This window comes from Neolamprologus brichardi, chromosome 19 (genome assembly GCF_056152115.1).
Source record: "Neolamprologus brichardi isolate AB-2024 chromosome 19, ASM5615211v1, whole genome shotgun sequence".
In the NCBI taxonomy this organism is placed as follows: Eukaryota; Metazoa; Chordata; class Actinopteri; order Cichliformes; family Cichlidae; genus Neolamprologus; species Neolamprologus brichardi.
The window spans coordinates 7,987,723-8,013,077 of record NC_142122.1 but is presented as its reverse complement, the minus strand read 5'-3'; the positions used below and the strand labels follow the sequence as shown (position 1 = coordinate 8,013,077).

Genomic DNA, 25,355 nt, shown 5'->3' with positions numbered 1-25,355 from the left:
TAGTAAGTGATAAAGTGAAAACAGTCACTTCAGGTTTTTGTTGCTGTTGGTGGTTTTACAAGGTACTGAATCATGGAGTGTGCTTATGTTTTTCACACGCTGCTTCTGATTTTTCACTCAGTTTTTGTTAAATATATTACAAATTGTACTGTGTCTTGTTTATTGTTCATCTTAGGTTGTGTTGATCTAATTTTAATACCTGGTAATGACCAGATAATCTTTTATGTCCTAATATGTAAAACCTTACCCTTGAAAGAAGCAGTACTTCATGTTTACATATACTGTATTTGTTGGATCTCATTGTTTCCATTTTTATTGCTTGTGTCATAGAAAATGGAAGAATATATATTATTTTGTTGACCAGCCATGGGAAAATGGCTCAAATTATTTTAATAATAGGCAATGGAAATATTTTTACTCAAAAGTGTAGTTTAATGTGGAGAAAATGAACAAAATGAGAATGAAGAAGTGAGTATGAAGAGATTTGTGTTTGTGAAAGTTATTGAGGTCCAACACACAGGTCCAAACCACCACAGTTCCCATCACCTCCGGCATGCTGCTGACAAACTCCTGATCTTTAACCTTCACCCTCCCTCCCTCCTCCTTCCTTTCCTCGTCTCCTTACCTCCTTTGACCGACGCAGCGAGGAGTGAAACCCAAAAAGGTGCTGCATGTTTCTCTAACCTCGGTACAGTGGTAATGTTATGATGATAACCGTAGTAGCCGTGGTAACCGTGGCTCTGAATGGCCTCGCTGCTGCATGGCAACAGAGCCTCACCCCTCATTTTGCCCATGACTCCTCGCAGCCTACCACACCGCCATCTCTGGTCTCTGTACTGAAGCGCTCTGTGTTTGTATGAATGAAAGCTGTGTCCCATCACCTCACCGCCCTCTCTGCTCTCTGTTCGGTGCAGCTCTGTCCAACATTGTCTGCTTGGTCTTCTGCTTTCTGTGCACATTCAAACATGCTAAGTTTGCTAAGTGTCCAAAGGTTTTTCAGAGGCTCTGTGAACGTGCAGTGGTTCCTGCATGGAACCATTGTTTTTTAACAATAATGGTTACCACTTACCACCTACTGCCTCTGCAAGGTTGCATCTATAAAAGTAAAATGACACACATGAGCTAACAAAAAGGACAAAAAGCAGTCCATCATTATTATGTAACTATCTCAGGGATGTCAAACAGATTTTACATTATGCACCACATACAGCCCATTTTGTTTTCTGTTTGTTTGGATGGGCCAGAGTGGTGAAAATCCTCTTTGTGTCGATGTAAAGAAGTTTAACTGCACATTTAATCTCCGCAATATCAAAGTAAGAAAAAGAAGTATGATTTCAACAGTATGTCTCAGGTTTTCTACATGATGAAGAAATGTGTCAGCACAACTGTTACGATCTCCCCCCACTCGTTAAAGCCATGGTCTGCTGTTTGGTTGGCATGGGAGGGGAGGGTCACCTGTGTCTTACAGGTTGTAAAAGCTGTTAAAGTCCTGGCAGCATGTTACCCTCACTGTCCTGTAGTTATAAAGCAGAAGGTTTCGTTAATTCACAGAATCTGTTCTATTATTTTACTGTGGACAGACTGTAAAAAAAAAAGTATAGTAGACAATGAAAAAAATGGAAATTGTCTCATTTAACTGTTTTTCTATTGGCTAATTATGTTGGTGTAGTGTGAATAGCTCTGGGGAGGTCTTTATTATTGTGAAAAATACAGTTAAAAGTCTAAAATTTATATCCTCCTTCACATTCTCCAAAGACCGGCCAGATTTGAGTCTTTGCCAGGCCGTTTCTGGATCTTATGTTCTACACCTTAGCTTTAGACTTTTTGATTGGCAATAGATATTTTTTGCAGCAGATTAATTGCATGAAATAAAAATAACTGTAAAGATCAGGACATCTTTTGGGGTTCATGGGTTTTGGTCCTGCCCTCTCATCCACTCCTCTGTCACTTTTGGGATATTTCTGCTCAGTCTAGATACTAAGTTGAATATTCACGCATTTTTGATAACATTAACATATCTTGCAACCTATTATGGAAGTTAAGACTTTTATATTAAACCCTGAAGTCTCTGTTTGTGTGAATGAGATGGATTAGTTCGGTTGTTGTTGAAAAGTCCAGTGATCCAGCCTTTGATTCTTGAATGACAGCCAAGGTTGTTTTAAGCATCTTAGAGAACCGCAGCTCTTCTGTCTTTTTCATGTGATTCCACACTGACTGCATGATGCTGACTTCACTGCTCTGTGACGGCTGGACCATCTGTTGCACCACTCCCTATTACTCTTGTTAATAAAGGTCTTTATTAAAGACAGGGTGGTGTGTACGTTATCCTGTTACACAATAATTTTGAGACCAGCCACAAAGTTACAATATTATAAGGAAATTATATTTTCTATTTGTTCCCACACGTCTATCATGAGATCCAAGCTGGTTGTCCGCTGCTCTTTGTCATTCCTGGCTGACTCATACATGCAGGCGTTCCTTGAAAATGTCAGAATGCGACTGAGGTGAAGTGAGCTGCCCTCCTGCCTGCAGTAACCTGCAGAGTATAGATTTCCCGTCAGCTCGGTTCTTCTTTATCGTCTCCTGGTCTGCATCTCCTCCTTGGCAGGCTGACTTTGAACATCAGGAGGGAACTTTAAAGCAGGAGGATCAAATGTTCAGTCACAGAGCCGGTGAAACTGAGGAAGAGTAGGAAATGTTACAGACAAGACCAAAATGGAAACTCAGCGAAGGAAAAGCAAAGTAAAATGCTTTTGTACTGCTGTTCTGAAGCTTGACCCTTAAGCCATTATTTTTCTCAGCTAAGGTTTTGGGCTTATTTATGCTTTCTGGACAGTAATTTTATCTCCTTTTGTTTTGTTGAAGCTGCATTGCAGTGACCTCGGAGGCAGCGATCCTCCTTCTGTGTGCTGGGAAAGCAGGAACCTGATACATCTCCACCCATCTCAGCATCCACTCTGTCTGTCGGCCGCTCTCGCTCCATCGCTCTCAGAGTAGCACTTAGTCTGTGTGCTGGAGAGAATTTGAGTGGATTATGAAAAAATATGTTTAATATTTGAACAGGACAGTTTTCTCTAAGCTGCTCTGTAATAGATACTCATAAGCTGTTTTTTTCTCTGCCTCCGCAGCCTGACGTCCTGTTGCTTGTTTTGTTTTTTTCTCTCCACAATCAGATTCCTAATACTCTTAAACATCGCCCGTTTACTAAAACCTCATTGGACATTTTCTCCCCATGTTTTTTTGCCCATGACGTGAAAGTATTTGAGGTTTAAAGCTCACAACTAATCAGAGTATCTTATACTTTGTGGATTAATCCTCTTAGAGATCCCTCTCTCTTCCTGCTGAGCTGTTGGTGCAGAGCAACAGATTAGTGAGGAAGGTATCACGATTGCTTCCTTAGACGGCTCTTTAGGAGACTGTCGAACTATTAAATCTCCCTTTTAATTAAAAAAAAACCCCTTTTGCTACAGTTAATGTTACTTTTAAAGTTCAGATCTTATCTCTGGCTGTCATGATGTTTGCATTTCTGAGTTTTTATGTGAGGCTTTCTTAACCTCTGTATTCTGGGTATGTGTCTATGTAAAGCACGGTTAGGCGCAGTTCAAAAATAGCAAGACTCACTAAGAAAGGTATACCTCATAAAGCCGCTCAGGTGTCGCGCCCCCCTACCCCTTTTGTTTTCGTCAGCCTCATTTTAATGAACCTTTTTGAGGATCTGCCAGCGTTGCTAGGAGATAAGAGAGGCTTGCATCAGCATGGCTGCTCATTTTTCCCTCTCACCTCCATTTACAGCCCCGCCCTCCTCTGCCTCACATCATCCCTTTCCTCCCCTGTCTGTCCCCAATCACCACTTCCCACCCATCCCTCCCTCCCCCTCTCCCTCCCTCCCCCCTGTCTGTCTGTGTTAGAGGTGGTGATGAGTGGGTGAGCAGCAGGGAGGGAGGAGGGCACACAGTGATGTAATGCAGGAGCAGCTGACAAATCCCAACAAGCGAGAGAGAGAAGAGGGGGGGAAATGAGACAGAGGGTTGGAGAGCGAGGTTAGGGGAGGAGAGGCGTCTCCGGTGTAGCAGGAAACGGCAGCAGGCTGGAGGCTCGTGGCAGAGGGATGTTCGAGTCCTAATCAGAGGCGAGAGCAGAAGAGAGGTGCTGACAGAGGGCGCCGGCAAATGGATTATGAGAGAAAGAGGACATAAAGGAGGACGATAGCAGGAGGAAGGGACGAACAGAAGGAGGGAGGGGGAGCCTGGGAATAAATCGCCGCGGCCATTTGCACCACTGCAGCTCCCCGGCCTGAGCCGCTGCCTGTCTGACTGTTCAGCTTCAGCTTTCCGCCTGTCTGTTCTGAACCCGCTGTCTGTGGATCTTTGCCTGTTTTATCAGCTTCCTGTTTGTGTGTGTGTGTGTGTGTTTGTATGTTTCTGGGTGACCGTGTGTGTGTATGTCTTCTTCCCTTGCAAAAATGATGAGACAGACTCCTGCACCCCGGAAGGTACAGAACTCCATGTGATGCTCTTTTTCTGTTGGGTTTCTTGTGTTGATGTTATCATCCTTTTCGTTTTGTTGGCAGAGCTGTTGTAAAGGTCATGTGTCCTCATTTTGTTTAAGGTGGAATTGCCTTTTTCCCCATTTTTCTTCCCAGACCACTGATATTTAATATTCCCAGCACAAGTAAAAGTGTTTGCAGCTCAGCTGTGCTCTTTCTTTGACTTCAAAGTTAATTTTGCCCACGCTGTTGGTAGCTGTCCATGCTTCTACATGTGTTTGCAGTTGTTGAGTTGCCTTGTATCATATTTATTGTTTTATTTAGCCTCATCATACGGAAGCTATGTCTTAGACTATACGTTGATTTCCATCACTGTTTGCAGATGTGGCAAACAAGCAGATGTGGTTTGAGTACAGTTTGTTCTGGCAACTATAGCACAACATGGTGGTTTAAGAGGACTGACAGATCTTAGGTGGTACAGCTATAAGCTTGGGCGAGTTTCTGTTGGATGGTAGTGCTTTAATCCAATGAAGAACAATAACAAGCTAAAGCCCAGATGGAGATGGATATTGACTGAGTGAACTGAGGGCAGATAGTGGAAGATAATTGGATGCAACAGATCATTTTACATGAATATGGTAGAAAGTATACAAGTGTCTGGTCAGGCTTGGGTTAAGTTTAAATGCTGAGCCAATCATCATAGACGTAATTTAATATGAAGTGATAGTCACAAGAAAAGATTTATATTGTTAACTGTAGATTTATTGTAGCAGTGCCTGCTTCAGAATTTCCTGTATCGTCAAAGATGGTTTCCTCTGTAATTTAACATTAACAGACAATGGTTAATTGGTACATTTGTAATATATTATAAATCTTTTCCATGTGCAAATCTAGACTTACTAGACTTACTAGTCGCAAGACTTACTTCCAGGATCTTTAAAGAAAATTATTTGAACTTTAGTATGTTGCAGAAAAACAGACTATGATTTTAAACTGCTGAATAGCGACTCAGTTTCTCAATTTCATGTCGCTGGAAAATAATTAGGTCATGTAACCTGGGCCTAGAGATCAGTCTATGAAGCCCTGATAACCTTCGGTTAGTTGGGAAAAATGTATTTCTACCAGTCGAATGTTGGAGGTTTTTTGCTGCTAGTAGGTGAAGTTGGGTTACAGTGCTGTACCGAGCACCTCCTTGCAGACTTATGAAAGATGCCAGCTTGTCTGCATATACTCCCCAAATACTTGCTAAAATGGTAAATGGTAAATGGCCTGTATTTGTATAGCGCTTTTACTAGTCCCCCCTAGGGACCCCAAAGCGCTTTACACACCCAGTCATCCACCCATTCACACACTGGTGGAGGCAGCTACAGTTGTAGCCACAGCTGCCCTGGGGCAGACTGACAGAAGCGAGGCTGCCATATCGCGCCATCGGCCCTTCTGACCAACACCAGTAGGCGGCAGGTGAAGTGTCTTGCCCAAGGACACAACGACCGAGACTGTCCAAGCCGGGGCTCGAACCGGCAACCTTCCGATTACAAGGCGAACTCCCAACTCTTGAGCCATGATCGCCCCACAATAAGCCCCACAATAAGTCCCACAATAAGCCCCACAATAAGCCCCACAATAAGCAATAGTAAAACTGCAGAGTGTGACACAAACCATAAATGGAGACCACCAAAGTAAAAGTTTTAAAATATGTTGCTTTCAATTTCTTATTTTGGAGGCATTCCCAGTTTGCATAAGTTTTACTACTGGTCAGTGGATAGATGGCAAGTGTTTGCAGACAAGTTGGTATCTTCTATGAAAACTGTAGTCGGCCGTGGTAGTCTGCTACCAAAACCAATCACAAGGGCATTTGTGTTGCAGCAACTTTGCAACTGGTTTCAAAAACCACTCGCCAACCCACTGAGGAATACACATTCCTCACAGGGGGTTGTTGGCTAGTCTATAGGCCTGGGTGACTGAAGACTTGTGGACAAGTTACCAGGGAATCTATAGTTTGACTGCATTTGTCATTGTCATCCTCGAGGTAGGAAATCAAAAATAGTGAAACCCATGTTATACAGTGCAAAGTGTTTCTTTACAAGCTTAACTGCAAATCCTGTCATCCACCCTGCGGTGTAGCATGTCTGAAACACATGTTGTACCCGAATGCTGCTGTTACCTCAGCAGTATGAATCTAGTTCGACATAGATGAAGCTAACTGAGACACAATGCGGTCATTGAGGTCACAGCGGCAGTACCAGTCAGTGTCTCTGTTGTTGCCAAGACTGTGGTCATATGGGTGGATGAGATGAGGCCCAGAGATCAGTTAAGACAATAAAGATCATTAGAGAAACAGAGCAGAGATCTGTGTAGATGTTATTATGATAGATGATAGTAATATAAGTAGAGGCGTCTTGTCAAGAAGAACAGGGTTTCAACTGTGAGTGAAGCAGCAAATACTCAACAATGTCCTAAAGTCATATCAGCTTCATCCACTCATTCTTACTTTTTATTTTTTTTGTAATCTTTCTTTACTATGACTTTGCCTTGAATCACTAACCCTGGTTGTTTGTTTCCTTCCCTTCCCTTCCCTCCTCTCCTCCTGCTGCCCCTTGACCTTTACCTGCTTCCTCTCCTCTTCTTCAGACCACGGCCAGAAGGCCAAAGGTGAGCCCAGTCTTCAACATCATCAGGGTTTCCACCTTTTGTCAGCCTGCGTTATTTGAACGTGTGATTATTATTTTCACTTCATGAGGCAGATCAGATTTATGCACATAACTCATAACACGAATCATATTTTTGTTCAAAAGCATAAAAGACAGTCCACTTTAATCTTACAGATTTTACACTTTTTAAAACATTTTATGTTTATGTCAACACTACATTTATTCATCTAAAGTTTGCTTTATTTCTTATTGCTTTCCATCTGCTGCACACCTTTTTTCATATATTTTCAGAATATTTTCAGCACTTCTCATTTAGTATTACATCGGTATTTGTTTTCTCTATTTTAAGGTCTTAATTGTGTCTGGGGTCACTATTGAGGTCTACTGAAGAAGGACCCATTTGTATATTTTTTTGGGGGGAAATTTACAACAGCTAATAAACAACTGAAATTCTCCTTTGTCTGAAGCTAACAAAACAATGAGCATGAATAATCAAATATCTGTTAATATATAGACATTTAATATTATACAGATGTTCAGGTCTCAGTTAGTAGAATAAAAAAATGTAATGATAAATAATTTAACAATTATTTTGATGTAGGTGATTTTATAGAGAAGCTAAATCCAGCCCCAAAGTTGAGTTAAATTAAGAGCACGGTGCAAAAGTGGTGCACCTTACCCAATTTCTTTACATTTTGCTTGGACAGAGAAAGAGGTGCAGTGATTAATTAAATCATGTGCAAACATGAAAGAAAATGCAGCATCTATGGCAGAGTTCGTACAATTTTAAAGACCGTGTTGTTATGACCATGTTTTATTCTTCAACATATTTATTTTATTGAGCTATACATTTTTTTGCAGTCTGTTAGTAACAATGTGCTTAATGGTACAGTTTAAAAGCTGTCCTGTTTAATCGGGCTCCTTGGAAAGAAAATATAAAGAAATGAGGGAAGACTTTTCCACAGCACAAAGTGTTTTTCCTCTTTTTAAAAATTTTTTTTAAATTCTTGTTGTTGATTGGACTTTTTTCTCGATTCCTTCAGCAGCCCAGCCGACCTGCAGGAGGGAAGGGGGCCGCGTCTGGCTCGGCTTCAGCCTCCGCTGGGGAGATGAGCAGCAGCGAGCCCAGCACGCCGGCACAGACCCCCCTGGCTGCTCCGGTCATCCCCACCCTCCACTCCCCTGGAAACCCTCCAGCTCCCATCCCCAGCAAGGTCAGTGCGTGTCTGGATCAGAAGTTCTATTCACCCTGCGTTGGACAGATCTGATGTGTTTTACTGTTTATCTGTACATTTTTCTTTTCTTTGAATGCTTATTGACCCATTATGAAGGAAGCTTCTGTGGCAGCACTTAGTCCACAACAAGTATTTATGCAAATGAGCAAAGCCTGCTTAAAAAGGCACTACCCATAGTCACATTAATTCATTCATACATTTTGTTTAACAGGATTTAATGTACCACCACAGTCAGTGGACTCTTGAGTATAACCCACACAAGCACAGCGAAGGAGTAAAATCAGATGTGACAACGTTGTCAGTATCTCTCCTCTAAATTTAAGTGTATTTTTGACCCAGCTGTCACTTTGTGTTGACATCATCCAGCAGAGTCAGAACGAGAGCCGAAGGCCTGAAGCTCTTTTTAGGCAACATGACAGAATTTACCTTTGTTTTTGTGAATTATCTGCCTGTTAATGTGCTGATAACAAATCAACACCAAGATTTTATGTGTCTCTTGTTTTCTTTTGCATATTAAGTTGTATTTAAACATCAGAGATTATCACATCAACCTTTTGTAAAAATCGCCTTCTGTGTGTGTGTTTTTTTTTTTTTAATGAAATGTTAAAGTCGGAATAATCAGTCTAATTGGTATTTTGTCCCCTCAGGAAGATGTCACTATGGAAACACAGGTGCAGCGAAGTGGTGTGATGTGATGTTTCTGCACTTGAAGTATTGAAGTGTTGTTCTGCTCTCACTAACGTTTTAATCAGCTGAGGCGTGACTCCTTTTTTAACCTGTGTGTGTGCAGTGATTGTCTCTGCTGCACGTTTATCACAGGATTCAGAGTGTTTAGAGGAGTGTGATTATCTGCAAGTGCACACTGGTTGTGTGATACAGCGTGTGTGTGTGTGTGTGTTTTCTCTTCACAGGTGAATTTTCTGCAGGTTTAATATTTAATGCGTAAGTGCTTCTAACACGAGGCTTTAAACCTGATCCACTGCTTTCGGTCTTCCCTCTGAAGAATCATTAAAGAGAAATGATTCATAAAAAGAAAAGAAAATGGAAGTTTGAATCCTCCTTTTGTGCTTCCTCTAATATGTGTTTATTTAAATCTCACTTTTCCCCTTCATCTTGTCCATATAACTGTTACCCAGGAAGAAGAGGCGCTGCGTAATCAAGTGAAGGACCTGGAGGAGAAGCTGGAGACCCTGAAGATGAAGCGCACGGAGGACAAAGCAAAACTGAAGGAGCTGGAGAAGCACAAGATCCAGCTGGAGCAGCTGCAGGAGTGGAAGACCAAGATGCAAGAGCAGCAGGCTGAGCTGCAGAAGCAACTCAAGGAGGCCAAGAGGGTAAGGAGCCACAGATGGAGGAGGAGGGAGAGGATGCAGTGTAGATGCTCAGGCTCAGCTGAAAAAGTGTTAAAAAGCAGCAATTGACTGCTAACAAAAACTAGCCAGCAATTGCGTTCCTTCCTTAGCTTCTAATTAACTACAATTCATTTAAAAATCTTATTAATTACTCTTAATTTAAGTCTGTAGGTTTTGAGATTATTGGGCCTAAACTCATCTCAACCTTTATTGCAGATTATTTTGGTGAAGTGTTCACAGTGTGTTTGATTAACAGCACCTGGCTGCCACATACCTTCTTACTTTCTGTAAAATTATTATTAAAGGAGTTTTTAGAGGTTAAAGAGAAGCAACAAAAACAAATGTAAATATAACAAATATAGTTTATAACTGGCTTTTAATAAGGGGGAAAAGTGTACGATTTGCATGCAGTTTAAATAACATGCAGTTATGTAATACTTTGTTGAAACTAAGCTTTTCTGTGTGTAGGAGGCTAAAGAAGCTCTGGAGGCAAAGGAGCGTTATATGGAGGAAATGTCGGACACAGCGGACGCCATCGAGATGGCGACGCTGGATAAGGAGATGGCTGAGGAGAGAGCAGAGTCTCTGCAGCTGGAGGTGGATTCCCTCAAGGAGAAAGTGGATGAGCTCACCATGGACCTGGAGATCCTCAAGCACGAGATTGAGGAGAAAGGTACTGAAGAGCTGATGTTATCATTGCAGATGTTGTATCGGGGCCTCATTTCTGTTAAATCAGGACATGAACCATCAATACTAATACTGAAGTTTGAGTCTTGGTTTTGAAGTATGTAAAATGAGCATCAATTTAGAGTGAAAAGTTTGCAAGCTTTAATGACGAGCTTTTCTTTTTTGTTTTGTTCTTGGGTTTCCGTCAGGCTCAGATGGTGCCGCCTCCAGTTACCATGTGAAACAGCTGGAGGAGCAGAACAGCAGGTTGAAGGAAGCTCTGGTCAGGTAGGTCCGCTGATGTCTTCATGAAAGCCACAATTATACTGAACTGAACTTTAATTCAGAACTTTACAAGCTCCAAAACACTGATGCGTGTTTTTGTGTCCAGGATGCGTGACCTGTCTGCGTCAGAGAAGCAGGAACACGTGAAGTTGCAGAAGCAGATGGAGAAGAAGAATGTGGAACTTGACTGTTTGAGAAGCCAGAAGGAGAAACTGCAGGAAGAGATGAAAGCGGCAGAAAAGACCATCGATGAGCTGAAAGAGCAGGTCAGTGGACCTTATGACTGAGCTGCATCTTTTCTGACTTGTCACACTGTAGAGGAAGTGAAAGGTAGCTCCCCCCAGGCCTGTGATCTTTTAATTCGTGGGATGGATAACAGCAGAAAAACAACATGTGCTCTGTTTCAGGTGGATGCAGCCTTAGGCGCAGAGGAGATGGTGGAGACTCTGACAGAGAGGAACTTGGACCTGGAGGAGAAAGTCAGAGAGCTGAGAGAGACGGTCACAGATTTGGTGAGTGACAATCGCCCAGAACAAACATGGCGATAAACTGCGCAGGTTCAAAAAATCCCAAAGTGATTTTCAGTCCATAAACACTCTGATTTATTTCTCACTATCTCGTTTTACTGCTCAGACTGGCCTACCTGCATCCATTCATAGTAATAAGGTCTGAGAAAATTGAAGAACTGCTGTTTGCTGACTCATTTCATTAATAATATGGAGCCGGGGTCATTAATATGCATTTGGAGCCCTCTGGTGTTTGTCATCACTGCAGCTTTTGTTGGATTAAAGTGCTCCTTTGGTGTGCACTGACCTGGAACAATGATCATATGATCCTACACAAGAAACTCGTCTGTCTTGTACCTGTCATTAAAGAATAACAAAAGTGTCTGAAAGTATTTCAGCTTATTTGTCTGTGAAGGTTCTCAGTCATCCAGGTCATCGTAGTCAAAGGAGCTTGCAAAGAAAAGCGTCTGGACTTCTTTAAGTTACTTGAAGACGTTTCACCTCTCATCCGAGAGGCTTCTTCAGTTCTAAGGTCAAATGGTGGAGAGTCCCAGATATAACCCTAGTGGGAGTGTCCCCCCACAGAGGGACAAAAGGACCCCCTGATGATCCTCTAATCGCCTGAGCCAAGGTGTGGAACTGGGTGTGGGTCCCAATCAGCCAGAGTTTCGGGTGGGTTCATTGTGAAACCTGGCCCCACCTTATCATGCGAATTCCTGAGGTCAGATGGCCCAGGGTGTGAGTGGGCGTTAAGGCGTCTGGGAAGGGATCTCAAAACTGGATTATAGATGGCAGAGAGTTGGTGTCGTAAACCACCGCCTCTGTTCAAAGATGGTCGCTCACAGTGGACATAGATGGCTTCTTTCACTCCTCTTTCAAACCATCTGTCCTCTCTGTCCAAAATGTGAACATTGGCATCCTCGAAAGAGTGTCCTTTATCCTTAAGATGCAGATGGACAGCTGAGTCTTGTCCTGTGGAGGTCGCTCTTCTGTGTTGTGCCATGCGCTTGTGAAGTGGCTGTTTGGTCTCTCCAATGTAGAGGTCTGGGCATTCCTCGCTGCACTGTACGGCATACACCACATTGTTAAGTCTGTGTTTTGGCGTTTTGTCTTTCGGGTGAACCAGTTTTTGTCTGAGTGTGTTGCTGGGTCTGAAGTACACCGGGATGTCATGCTTGGAGAAAACCCTCCTGAGTTTCTCTGATACACCGGCTACATAGGGGATGACAATGTTGTTGCGCCTGTCCTTCTTATCCTCCCTCGCTGGTGTCTGATCTTCTTTTCTGTGCCTCTTTGCTGACTTTAAAAACGCCCATTTAGGATAGCCGCACGTTTTGAGTGCTTCCTTTACATGTGTGTGTTCCTTCTTTTTCCCTTCAGGCTTAGAGGGAACATGTTCTGCCCGGTGGTGTAGGGTCCTAATTACTCCAAGTTTGTGTTCCAGAGGGTGATGGGAGTCAAACAGGAGGTACTGGTCCGTGTGTGTGGGCTTCCGGTAAACTTCGATGTTGAGGTTGCCATTCTCTTCAATGTGCACAGCGCAGTCCAGGAAAGGCAAACAGTCATCCTTCGTGTCTTCCCTGGTGAACTTGATGTTTTTATCCACAGCGTTGATGTGCGCAGTGAAGGATTCCACTTCTTGTGTCTTGATTTTGACCCAGGTGTCGTCTACATATCTGTACCAGTGGCTGGGTACTCTTCCTTTGAAAGAGCCAAGAGCCTTGCTTTCCACTTCCTCCATGTAAAGGTTGGCTACAATAGGTGACACGGGGGAGCCCATGGCACAGCCATGTTTTTGTCTGTAATAGCCTTCGTTGTATTTGAAATATGTGGTGGTGAGGCAGAGGTCTAACAGTGTGCAAATCTGATCGGGTGTGAAGTTGGTCCTGTCCTCCAAGGAGTTGTCTTCTTGTAGTCGTTTTCTGACAGTCTCCACTGCCTCCGTGGTGGGTATGCAAGTGAAGAGAGAGACTACATCAAAGGACACTATGGTTTCATCTGGATCCAGGGTAAGTTTCTGGACCTTGTCAGTGAAATCAGTGGAGTTCTTGATGTGGTGTGGGGTGTTCCCCACGAGAGGAGCAAGGATGGTAGCAAGGTGTTTTGCAATGTTATAAGTGGCTGAGTTTATGCTACTGACTATGGGTCTGAGTGGGACAGCTTCCTTGTGGATTTTTGGAAGTCCGTAAATGCAGGGTATGGCATCCCCTGGGTAAAGGCGGTGATAAGTAAGGCGGTCAATGATTTTGTCCTTTTCCAAGTCTTGAAGGCAAGCTATAACTTTCTTTTTGTAGCTGCTTGTGGGGTCTCGCTTTAAGGCTTCGTAGGTATTGTTGTCACTGAGGAGAGTAGTGATCTTTGTATGGTAATCTGTAGTGTTTAGGACCACGGTGCATCTTCCCTTATCCGCTGGTAAAACAGTGATGTTGTGGTCTTTGCTCAGGGAAGCGACGGCCTTCTTTTCCTGTATTGTGAGGTTGGACGGAGGGACTTTGGCACTGGAGAGGGTGGCTGAGACTTTCATCCTGATTTGCTCTGCTTCTGTCTGTGATAATTTATTAATCCGAATGGCAGATTCTGTGGCTGTGATGAGGTCCACTATGGGCAACTGTTGTGGAGAAATGGCAAAATTGAGACCTTTGGCTAATACTCTCTTTTCAGGTTCAGTGAGATTCCTGTCTGAAAAGTTCTTAACCCATTTCTCCTGACTGTCTTCAGGTGTGTTTTCTTCTATGGGTTGTGTAGGTTCAGATTCAGAATGAGGAGTGTGTGTTTTTGAAAGCAAGGTCTGAAATTTCCTGCGTTGTCTTTCTTTTCCTTTCGAGTGTTGGGCCCGCTGAGCCTTGTCCACAAACTTGTAAACCTCTTCTAAGATTGGAGAGGGTAGAAGTGTTTCCAGTTCCTGCAGAGTCTGGCTGATCTTGATCTGGAGGGCATCTATAGTGAAATGGACCTGTCTTATCCTTTCACTTAAAAGGTGATTTTGCGCTCTCTGTAGAATCAAGTCTGCTCTGTATCCCCTGACAGTGGATCCAAGGCGCAGGCTCTTGGGAACAACTCTGGTTTGTCTGCATCTTAGGTTGAAACGGAGATGGTTCCTATAATCCGCTAGTTTCCTTGATTCCCTTTCATACTCCCGCACCAGTTGAAGGGTGTTCCTCCCAAAATGTACGGCAATATGTCTGTGAAGGTTCTCAGTCATCCAGGTCATCGTAGTCAAAGGAGCTTGCAAAGAAAGTCCAGACGCTTTTCTTTGCAAGCTCCTTTGACTACGATGACCTGGATGACTTGAGAACCTTCACAGACATATTGCCGTACATTTTGGGAGGAACACCCTTCAACTGGTGCGGGAGTATGAAAGGGAATCAAGGAAACTAGCGGATTATAGGAACCATCTCCGTTTCAACCTAAGATGCAGACAAACCAGAGTTGTTCCCAAGAGCCTGCGCCTTGGATCCACTGTCAGGGGATACAGAGCAGACTTGATTCTACAGAGAGCGCAAAATCACCTTTTAAGTGAAAGGATAAGACAGGTCCATTTCACTATAGATGCCCTCCAGATCAAGATCAGCCAGACTCTGCAGGAACTGGAAACACTTCTACCCTCTCCAATCTTAGAAGAGGTTTACAAGTTTGTGGACAAGGCTCAGCGGGCCCAACACTCGAAAGGAAAAGAAAGACAACGCAGGAAATTTCAGACCTTGCTTTCAAAAACACACACTCCTCATTCTGAATCTGAACCTACACAACCCATAGAAGAAAACACACCTGAAGACAGTCAGGAGAAATGGGTTAAGAACTTTTCAGACAGGAATCTCACTGAACCTGAAAAGAGAGTATTAGCCAAAGGTCTCAATTTTGCCATTTCTCCACAACAGTTGCCCATAGTGGACCTCATCACAGCCACAGAATCTGCCATTCGGATTAATAAATTATCACAGACAGAAGCAGAGCAAATCAGGATGAAAGTCTCAGCCACCCTCTCCAGTGCCAAAGTCCCTCCGTCCAACCTCACAATACAGGAAAAGAAGGCCGTCGCTTCCCTGAGCAAAGACCACAACATCACTGTTTTACCAGCGGATAAGGGAAGATGCACCGTGGTCCTAAACACTACAGATTACCATACAAAGATCACTACTCTCCTCAGTGACAACAATACCTACGAAGCCTTAAAGCGAGACCCCACAAGCAGCTACAAAAAGAAAGTTATAGCTTGCCTTCAAGACTTGGAAAAGGACAAAATCATTGACCGCCTTACTTATCACCGCCTTTACCCAGGGGATGCCATACCCTGCATTTACGGACTTCCAAAAATCCACAAGGAAGCTGTCCCACTCAGACCCATAGTCAGTAGCATAAACTCAGCCACTTATAACATTGCAAAACACCTTGCTACCATCCTTGCTCCTCTCGTGGGGAACACCCCACACCACATCAAGAACTCCACTGATTTCACTGACAAGGTCCAGAAACTTACCCTGGATCCAGATGAAACCATAGTGTCCTTTGATGTAGTCTCTCTCTTCACTTGCATACCCACCACGGAGGCAGTGGAGACTGTCAGAAAACGACTACAAGAAGACAACTCCTTGGAGGACAGGACCAACTTCACACCCGATCAGATTTGCACACTGTTAGACCTCTGCCTCACCACCACATATTTCAAATACAACGAAGGCTATTACAGACAAAAACATGGCTGTGCCATGGGCTCCCCCGTGTCACCTATTGTAGCCAACCTTTACATGGAGGAAGTGGAAAGCAAGGCTCTTGGCTCTTTCAAAGGAAGAGTACCCAGCCACTGGTACAGATATGTAGACGACACCTGGGTCAAAATCAAGACACAAGAAGTGGAATCCTTCACTGCGCACATCAACGCTGTGGATAAAAACATCAAGTTCACCAGGGAAGACACGAAGGATGACTGTTTGCCTTTCCTGGACTGCGCTGTGCACATTGAAGAGAATGGCAACCTCAACATCGAAGTTTACCGGAAGCCCACACACACGGACCAGTACCTCCTGTTTGACTCCCATCACCCTCTGGAACACAAACTTGGAGTAATTAGGACCCTACACCACCGGGCAGAACATGTTCCCTCTAAGCCTGAAGGGAAAAAGAAGGAACACACACATGTAAAGGAAGCACTCAAAACGTGCGGCTATCCTAAATGGGCGTTTTTAAAGTCAGCAAAGAGGCACAGAAAAGAAGATCAGACACCAGCGAGGGAGGATAAGAAGGACAGGCGCAACAACATTGTCATCCCCTATGTAGCCGGTGTATCAGAGAAACTCAGGAGGGTTTTCTCCAAGCATGACATCCCGGTGTACTTCAGACCCAGCAACACACTCAGACAAAAACTGGTTCACCCGAAAGACAAAACGCCAAAACACAGACTTAACAATGTGGTGTATGCCGTACAGTGCAGCGAGGAATGCCCAGACCTCTACATTGGAGAGACCAAACAGCCACTTCACAAGCGCATGGCACAACACAGAAGAGCGACCTCCACAGGACAAGATTCAGCTGTCCATCTGCATCTTAAGGATAAAGGACACTCTTTCGAGGATGCCAATGTTCACATTTTGGACAGAGAGGACAGATGGTTTGAAAGAGGAGTGAAAGAAGCCATCTATGTCCACTGTGAGCGACCATCTTTGAACAGAGGCGGTGGTTTACGACACCAACTCTCTGCCATCTATAATCCAGTTTTGAGATCCCTTCCCAGACGCCTTAACGCCCACTCACACCCTGGGCCATCTGACCTCAGGAATTCGCATGATAAGGTGGGGCCAGGTTTCACAATGAACCCACCCGAAACTCTGGCTGATTGGGACCCACACCCAGTTCCACACCTTGGCTCAGGCGATTAGAGGATCATCAGGGGGTCCTTTTGTCCCTCTGTGGGGGGACACTCCCACTAGGGTTATATCTGGGACTCTCCACCATTTGACCTTAGAACTGAAGAAGCCTCTCGGATGAGAGGTGAAACGTCTTCAAGTAACTTAAAGAAGTCCAGACGCTTTTCTTTGCAAGCTCCTTTGATTTCAGCTTATTGCACAATCATTGAAATATACAAGAAAACAGATTCCAGTTTAAAGAAACTTTAACGTACGTTGTTTTTCCAAGAATAAACAAAACTAAAATCTCATTATTATCCCACAAGAATTAATTGATCTAGAAAAACAGACAGATTTCAAAAGTCAAATTCCAAAAAAGGAGGTGGCCCTGATTGTTTGTGTTTGTGTGCACGTCTCCTTCGTGCAGGAAGCTATAAATGAGATGAACGACGAGCTGCAGGAGAACGCCAGAGAGACGGAGCTGGAGCTGAGGGAGATGCTGGATCTGGGAGCAGCGAGAGTCCGAGAGGCAGAGAAACGAGTTGAAGCCGCACAGGAGACCGTAGCCGATTACCAGCAGACCATCAAGAAGTACCGCGAGCTCACAGCTCACCTACAGGTAAGCATGTAGAGGAAATATGTAAAACGTGTTTTCACATCTAACCTGTTAATCACGTGTTGGTGTCCTACAGTCAGTCAGTCACGATTGTTCTCATGTGTTTGCTGCAGGAGGTGAACAGAGAGCTGACCAGCCAGCAGGAAGCCTCAGCAGAGCTGCAGCAGCAGCCGCCAGCAGAGATGTTTGATTTCAAGATTAAATTTGCAGAGACGAAGGCCTACGCCAAGGTCAGAAACAATCACAGGGTTTTGGTCTGAATAATAAGTAGCTCTCATCCTCTTTTCACGTGGCTTTAGGTTGCCTTTGTGTTTACAGGTTTAAATCAGAACTTCTGATTTTAACTTTGGAGGTAAACAAAACGTCTAATGTCTGTGTATGTTTTAGGCTATTGAGATGGAGCTGAGGAAGATGGAGGTGGGTCAGGCCAACAGACACGTTTCTCTTCTGACCTCCTTCATGCCAGAGTCCTTCCTCCGTCACGGTGGAGACCACGACTGCATCCTGGTGTTGCTGCTCATCCCCAGACTCATCTGCAAGGTAAAAGCCACTGCATCTTTTAGAGAGGAAGAAGAGACTTGCTCTTCGTGAGGTTTAAACATGTTTTTGTAACTGTTTACATGTCTTTTAGTCCGAGCTGATCAGCAAACAGGCACAGGAGAAATTTGACCTGAATGAAAACTGCGTGGAGCGAGCCGGCTTGAAGGGAGCTTTGGGTGAGCAGCTGAGCTTCGCGGGTGGTCTCGTCTACTCGCTCAGTCTGCTGCAGGCCACGCTGCACAAATACGAGCAGTAAGTTTCATCACAGACTCTAAACTAAAGATAAACACCTGATAGAATAGTTGTTAAAGTTGTAACTGTATTTTCAGTGTTAATGTCCTGGCTGTGCCGGACGCTGTTTCACTGCTTCCAGATAAAGAATTTTTTCAGGGGTTGCTTATCATTAGAGTAACTCCTCCATACGCTCTTCTTGTGCTTGTCAGAGCTCTGTCTCAGTGCAGCGTGGAGGTCTATAAGAAGATCGGCTCTCTGTACCCAGAGATGAGCGTCCATGAGCGATCTCTGGACTTCCTTATTGACCTGCTGCACAAAGACCAGCTGGATGAGACGGTCAATGTGGAGCCGCTCACCAAGGCCATTAAATATTATCAGGTACACACAAACAAACTTAATGCATGATTACTGCAGTTTAATATAACTGTGTTTTATTAAAACATAAAGTATTTAATGTCTAATATTCTGCCTTATTTTCATTATATTTATATTATTTATTTTTATACTATAATACATTTTCAGTATATTATGGTATATTTTTCTATATTGTATTACAAAATTCATTTGCCTTATGATGAAAACATGTAATTTAGACACTGCTTGTTTAATGATATTTGTCCTTTTTCAGCACCTGTACAGCATCCACCTGGCAGATCAGAATGAGGACTGCACCATGCAGCTCGCTGATCACATCAGAGTGAGTATCGACATCACCTGCAGTCTCCGAGGAATCTGTAGGAAGTTTATAAATCACATCGGCCCTCAATCCAGCTTTGTTTCAATCTTTTTTCATGTATTTTTATTAAGATGCTTCTGTTTCTGCTGCTTAAAGGAAATAGACTTCACTGGTTACTCATGGCTTATGTTCATGTGCAGTTTACCCAGAGTGCCTTGGACTGCATGGCTGTGGAGGTGGGTCGTCTGCGGGCATTCCTGCATGCGGGTCAGGAAAAAGCCGACCTCGCCGTGCTGCTGAAGGATCTGGAGACATCCTGTAGTGACATCAGGCAGTTCTGCAAGAAGATCCGTCGCAGAATGCCTGGAACTGACGCGCCCGGCATCCCAGCGGCACTTAGCTTTGGACAGCAGGTAACCATAGTGACCAAACCATCAAGTTAAAAAAAACAAACAAACAAACAACAAGAACCCCAGATCTATGGTGAAAGTTTTTTAAAAATCTGTTTTTCATTTCATGTTCGTTTTCTTCGTGTCTTACCTTTTTACCCAACAGGTGTCAGACACCCTTTCAGACTGCAGGAAACACCTGACCTGGGTGGTGGCAGTCCTGCAAGAAGTGGCAGCAGCCGGAGCTCAGATGATGTCACCTCTCGGTGAACAGGAGGGGCTGTCGGCCGTCAAACTGGAGGACGTGGCGTTCAAAGCTGGAGAACAAGTAGGTACATTAGTACTTAACTGATAAAGGCCAAGTGACCTGACTGAGACATATGTGCAGGACACTGCTTAGAGTAAATTAGTCATTTGTAATTCAGAATTGTGGCTGACAACAAAAAGTAATATTGATTTAGGTGCAAAAATTCTTTTATAGCAGAATATTTCAATTAAATTAATTAAAAACAATGCAGTGACACAGTGACAACAGTTTCCATTAGAAGTCATCTTGCAGCAGGAATTATTGGAAATTTTGCGAGCCAGCAATTTTTTTTGAATGAACTCAATGTGAGCTGAGAAAGTGTTTATGTAACGGAAACTATTCTAAAAGTCTCACCTGCTAATTGAAGGAGTTCATGCACTTTGATTTTTGTTGTGTGTCTGAGCATGTTTATGGACAACTGTTTTGACAGCCTCCTGGACAATCATACTTTCGTTTTCAGATCTATGGATCCCAGGGTGCCAACCCCTACGAGTATCTGCGACAGTCCTGTAGCATCGTCATAGCAACCATGAACAAGATGGCGACTGCTATGCAGGAGGGAGAGTATGACTCAGAGAAGCCTCAAAACAAGGTAATTAGCTCAGTGTGGGGCCACTGTGAAGGTGTGTCGGTATTTTAGTTTTGGCTTTGTAAACCCAGAATATTATTTTCATATTACTCCGTTTTTCTTCCAGAACCCTCCGCCAGTAGATGTGCAAGCGGCAGCTCTTCGAGCAGAAATCACAGATGCAGAAGGACTTGGCTTGAAGCTGGAGGACAGAGAGACGGTCATCAAGGAGCTGAAGAAGTCTCTCAAGATCAAGGTAGAGAGAAGCAGCAAATTCACTGTGAATAAAAACATTAAAAACACAGAATTGCCAAATCTTTTGTCAGGTTAGAGTCCATGCAGCTGAAATGATAGGTATGTATCTGGAGTTTATTGTGTAATTGTGTTTTCTGAACTGGTCAACGTTCACATCTGTACACACTGAGGGAATCTGCTCCAAAATATCTGAAGAAAAGTAACAAATTCTGCAGAGACATAATGTTTTGATTTAGGGGGGTATTTGTGCTGTTTCAGGGCGAAGAGCTGAGCGAGGCAAGCGTGCGTCTCAGCCTGCTAGAAAAGAAGCTGGACAGTTCATCCAAAGATGCAGACGAACGTGTTGAGAAGATCCAGACTCGACTGGACGAAGCCCAGACTCTGCTGAAGAAGAAGGAGAAGTAAGAATAAGAACACGTCTGTAGATTACTGAGGAGATCTACAGTTGTGTGATGTTGTCCTCTCCTCTGCAGAGAGTTCGAGGAGACGATGGACGCTCTGCAGGCCGACATCGATCAGCTTGAGGCAGAGAAGGCCGAACTAAAGCAGAGAATCAACAGCCAATCAAAGATGACCATCGATGGGCTGAGAGGAACCGGGCCGTCAGGAATCGCTTCCATTGTCACAGGAATGGCCGGAGGTGAGTGAAGCAGCTGCATAACATGCTCTTAGTTTGGTGGTTCTCTGGTAATGGATAAATTCCCACTTTAACTAACCTACCTGATAATCACACTGCAGGATTTATACTGAATTTTGTGGTTATTTATCATCATTTTAACTCCAGTTTAATACCTTTCCTCAACAACCAATGATTCTTCTCTCCATATAACTCTGCTTTAATTCCTCTTATTTTCACCTACTCATTCTTCAGAGGAACAAAAAGGTATCTACTTCCTTCTATTGGCATCTGATGTGATGATGCATGCTTATTTATTTTAATTTTTTTACCTTTAGTGGTTCACTCGCATGATATGAGAGGAGTTAAACATGACATGCATGTGTCTGCAGGTCTGGAAATTCCAAGGTGTCAGAAAACAAACCCATTCACTACAAATAATCGTACCACTAAACCAGGAAGTTGTAGCACAAGAAAGAGCTTTGAATTAAATTGAAATAAATAATCTGATGGTGGATCAAACAGCATCAGAATGGGTACTGAGAAAAATGTACCCATATTGTTTGTGTTGTACTCAGTATCTAAAAGTCTTAGTAAACCTTGTAGGAACTCATTTTTGTGTATATGCATTGTTTTGGCATGCACACCATATCCCTCCCATGTTTTTAAGGACATCTGATTATTATTTATTCATATGTTTGTATGCAAGTCAGTCAGAATGCACAGGAATGGCATCTGCCAAATAAATGCAGTGGAATAAAAAGTCAAATGTATTTTTGCTTCCACCGCCGTGCACCTCTAGCATGCAAGAGGATTATTTACTTTTTCATCAGAACTCAATGTTAAAGACGAGAGTGCAAAGCTGTGGTCAGAGGGCCAAACGAATGTGAAAATACTGCCAACATTCAGGTTTAAATAAAGCTTTGGCTCCACTCAAATACTCACAAGGCGTTCCTGTTATCGTTCGCAGCGAACATGGTGTCAGGTGTCGGCTCTGGATCGGGCGTTCAAGTGATCGACTCACCTCTGCTGACTCAGCAGATCGAAGCTCAGAGGCTCTGCATCAAACACCTGAAGAACGAGAACAACAGGCTGAAGGTAACGAATGCCTCTCCACCACCTCAGCATGCGACAGATGCAACAGTGAAGTCACACTTTAGAGGTCAAAGAACCTGCAGAGGGTACACAAATAACTGAAGAGTGAAATTATTCCTTCATTAAACACAACAAATATGGTAAAAAAAAAGCTGAGATTTTACCTGGACTTCCACATGGTTTGAGGCTTTTTGGGTTAAGCTCACCACACCTAAAATTAGATGGATTATTTTTTATTCACCATCAACATGTGTTCTCCAACAGGCGGAGAAGATGCGTGCTCAGCTCGCCTCTCTGCCTCCTCTCAATGTGACCAAGCTTCCCTCCAAAGACGGACGTCCTGAAGTGCTCTCCAGCGCCCTCTACCGTAAGACCGATCAGCTCCTGGAGACACTGCTGCAAATGAGTGCCAACGTCAAGGTGGTGGACATCACTGGAAGATCTCCTGGTATGTGACATTTCTTCCTCGAGGAAAGGAATTCATAAATATTTGACACGACAGTGTCAAAAGCAGCACAGTTAGACTGAATAACTTTGCTAAAGCAGGTTAGTCTTCATAATATTTGCCTTGTATTGTTTGTGTTGTCTGCTAAATCTGTAGAATCCTGGATGATCTTAACTTAATTACACCAGAAATCATGTGCAAATATTTAGAACTGATTGTTGGGCACTGATTTCAGAGATTTTCTCATTTTGTTTTTGCCCTGCAGTGACCCCTGGTGCTCAGCTCCTGGAACAGACAGCTAGACTCCAGTCCCTGAATGACACTCTGGACAGACTGAAGGTGCAAATAAAACACAAAGCTGTGAAGCACAGAGAGAATAAGCTGATAAAAATGCACAAAAGTTACATTAAAACATTACTGTTCAAGCTGATGCTGCACTTGAAGTACTCACCCTTAGTCTTCATCTCTTCTGCTTCTGTCAGGACGAGGTAGCAGAACACGTCGTCAACCTGCAGCCCGGAGCTCGAGTCTCATCTGATTTCGCCACGTTCCCTTCGACCTCATTTGTTAAGGTAAGTCTGCTGGTCCATGCACTCTGATAAAGCTCGGTTTTGACTTGGAGGTGGATGAATGAAAGCTTTTGGTTGTCTCACAGTTGCAACGGGGTACAAATACTTCTGAATTTAAAGTTCTAAAGCCGACTGCTTTTCTGTGTTTAGGTGAAGGAGGAGAAGAAGGGTGACACGGTGCTGGTGGGAAGGGTCATGGTGCCGTGTCCCCGCGGTCAGGAGCAGGTCCACCGCCTCGTCCTGTCACAGTCGGAGCTGCGGCGAGTTCACAGTCTGCTGCGGACCTAAACATCACATGCCCCGCCTTCCCGCCAGCCACACCAAAACACTCCACCACCATCAGCTTTTTCTCCAGGGCCAAACAAGTGAAACCAGGAGGCTTTTTAGGTTATTAGCTGTGAGATTACAACCTGCAGCTCTGGCATCAAAGTGCACAGGTGAAGGCTAAAACGTAGAAATATACAAGTCTGAATTTGTTAGTCGACTGACAAGCAGCTTATTGGCAACTGTGTTAGTCATTGTCACATCAAGTTGTGAAGACATAGAAGTCTTCCTCAGATTTTTAGCGTTTTTAAATGTCGAGGGTTTTCATGTGTTATTTGAATATCAGTGGAATCTACACTGATGGCTTGAAAAACATTTCTTGTAATTATTCCTATTTTAAGACATTTTAAAAGAACTGAGAAAATAACTGGGGGGATTAACTATTAGTGATTACTTTCCAGGTCAGAGGCTAAAGAGGACTGTTTTGTTTTTTCACACAGCCAAAATCAGACTGCACATCTTTGCACATGTGACTCGTTTCAGGCAACTCTGCATTTGACTGAGGCCTTGTTGGCTGTAAATTGGAACCTGGATGATGAGATTGTGATGCCATCCTTGTCTTTTATGTCTAGATTTTGTTTTATGGCCAGAAAAACTGAGAGATACAAGCGACAATGCTCTTGCATGCTGCCCAGATTCACCAAATCTATGTAATAGAAAATGAGCCAGCCTCCTCCTGCACCCTGGTGTGGAGCATGCTCAGTGTGGTTTATATTTGACCAGAACATTGGATGTTGTTTTATATTTCCCGTTTGCAGTTATTGCCTAACGAGATGTGAAGAATCATGAGCCTGTGCTGTAAACTTTCATCAGGTGTCACTGTGACGTGCTCTGTTTTAAGAACATCGCTGTAAAAGGAAAGGAGCACTGAAATGATGGATTTGCCAGTTTAAGTGAGCGGGCATTGACACGTTTTTTTTTTTTGCACATTTAATTTAAATACTGAACTTTCTGAAGTTAAATACAAACTGAGGGTTTTAGTGTTTACCTCTGTGGCTTTGCTGGCTGCACAGAACAGAAAAACAAAACAAAAACATTAAGCTCAGTGGATTTCCTGAAATTCTTTTGCAGATTTACACACAACCTGGCTGCACTTTAGCCAGAGCATTACATGGTTTAAATTATTTCACATATACTACACTTTTGGTGTAACCTGTAACTGTGTACTTTATTGGCTTGGTATAAATGACACACTGGTCGCACTGGTGATATTCGACTGCATTGCCTGTGTTCTGCCGAGCTTCCCGTTGCTGTAGATTTTGTAAACTTTGTCCGAGCCTTAAACCTGCAGAGAGCCTTTTGGTAAAAATCAGTCACCTGCCTTATTTTAGATTTGTTTCAACCAAACATTGTTTAAGCAAAGCGACATCTTTGCCAAAGAGTCTTTGTTTTTCTTCACATCTGCCATGTTTGATTTTCAAGAAGCTTTTAATTTATTATTAATTTGTCTAATAGACTGTTTTGTTTACACAGTGCTGTCATAACTTGAAGTTTTATTTATTAATGGGAATTTAAGTAACTGTAGTTAAAGAGGGAAATGCCGACATCTCTTATTTATTGGTTGTAATATTTATCTGTGCTCTCAGTGAGCAGCTGATGTACTGAAACTGCAGCTTGTCTTACCTTTTTCCTTGTGTGGCTTCCTGCTCATGCACAACCAATAACTGATCAATAAAGACATTACAACAAGCATCTCACCG

The 25,355-nt window shown here is 43.4% G+C and overlaps 1 protein-coding gene across 8 annotated transcripts in view; it reads left to right on the top strand.

The window, feature by feature from the left end:
* The window catches only part of LOC102777386 (dynactin subunit 1), a 36,770-nt gene extending 11,425 nt beyond the window's left edge, over positions 1 to 25,345 (top strand). The window contains exons 5-31 of one of the 8 annotated variants that reach the window (XM_087833184.1): positions 644 to 664; positions 4,475 to 4,492; positions 7,118 to 7,138; positions 8,181 to 8,351; positions 9,020 to 9,043; positions 9,509 to 9,706; positions 10,193 to 10,397; positions 10,600 to 10,678; positions 10,782 to 10,941; positions 11,083 to 11,187; positions 17,449 to 17,640; positions 17,751 to 17,867; positions 18,025 to 18,177; positions 18,269 to 18,429; positions 18,621 to 18,789; positions 19,040 to 19,108; positions 19,288 to 19,500; positions 19,643 to 19,804; positions 20,244 to 20,375; positions 20,479 to 20,607; positions 20,865 to 21,007; positions 21,080 to 21,246; positions 22,193 to 22,320; positions 22,582 to 22,765; positions 23,028 to 23,101; positions 23,245 to 23,334; positions 23,482 to 25,345. In XM_087833184.1, the coding sequence (XP_087689310.1) occupies positions 644 to 664; positions 4,475 to 4,492; positions 7,118 to 7,138; positions 8,181 to 8,351; positions 9,020 to 9,043; positions 9,509 to 9,706; positions 10,193 to 10,397; positions 10,600 to 10,678; positions 10,782 to 10,941; positions 11,083 to 11,187; positions 17,449 to 17,640; positions 17,751 to 17,867; positions 18,025 to 18,177; positions 18,269 to 18,429; positions 18,621 to 18,789; positions 19,040 to 19,108; positions 19,288 to 19,500; positions 19,643 to 19,804; positions 20,244 to 20,375; positions 20,479 to 20,607; positions 20,865 to 21,007; positions 21,080 to 21,246; positions 22,193 to 22,320; positions 22,582 to 22,765; positions 23,028 to 23,101; positions 23,245 to 23,334; positions 23,482 to 23,619 (3,423 nt within the window). In that variant the 3' untranslated portion in view covers positions 23,620 to 25,345. Of the gene's footprint in view, positions 1 to 643; positions 689 to 4,474; positions 4,493 to 7,117; positions 7,139 to 8,180; positions 8,352 to 9,019; positions 9,044 to 9,508; positions 9,707 to 10,192; positions 10,398 to 10,599; positions 10,679 to 10,781; positions 10,942 to 11,082; positions 11,188 to 17,448; positions 17,641 to 17,750; positions 17,868 to 18,024; positions 18,178 to 18,268; positions 18,430 to 18,620; positions 18,790 to 19,039; positions 19,109 to 19,287; positions 19,501 to 19,642; positions 19,805 to 20,243; positions 20,376 to 20,478; positions 20,608 to 20,864; positions 21,008 to 21,079; positions 21,247 to 22,192; positions 22,321 to 22,581; positions 22,766 to 23,027; positions 23,102 to 23,244; positions 23,335 to 23,481 lie in introns of all 8 variants that reach the window. The other 7 variants (XM_087833182.1, XM_087833185.1, XM_087833186.1 and 4 more) reach the window with 7 other exon arrangements.
* The last annotated feature ends 10 nt before the right edge of the window (positions 25,346 to 25,355 follow it).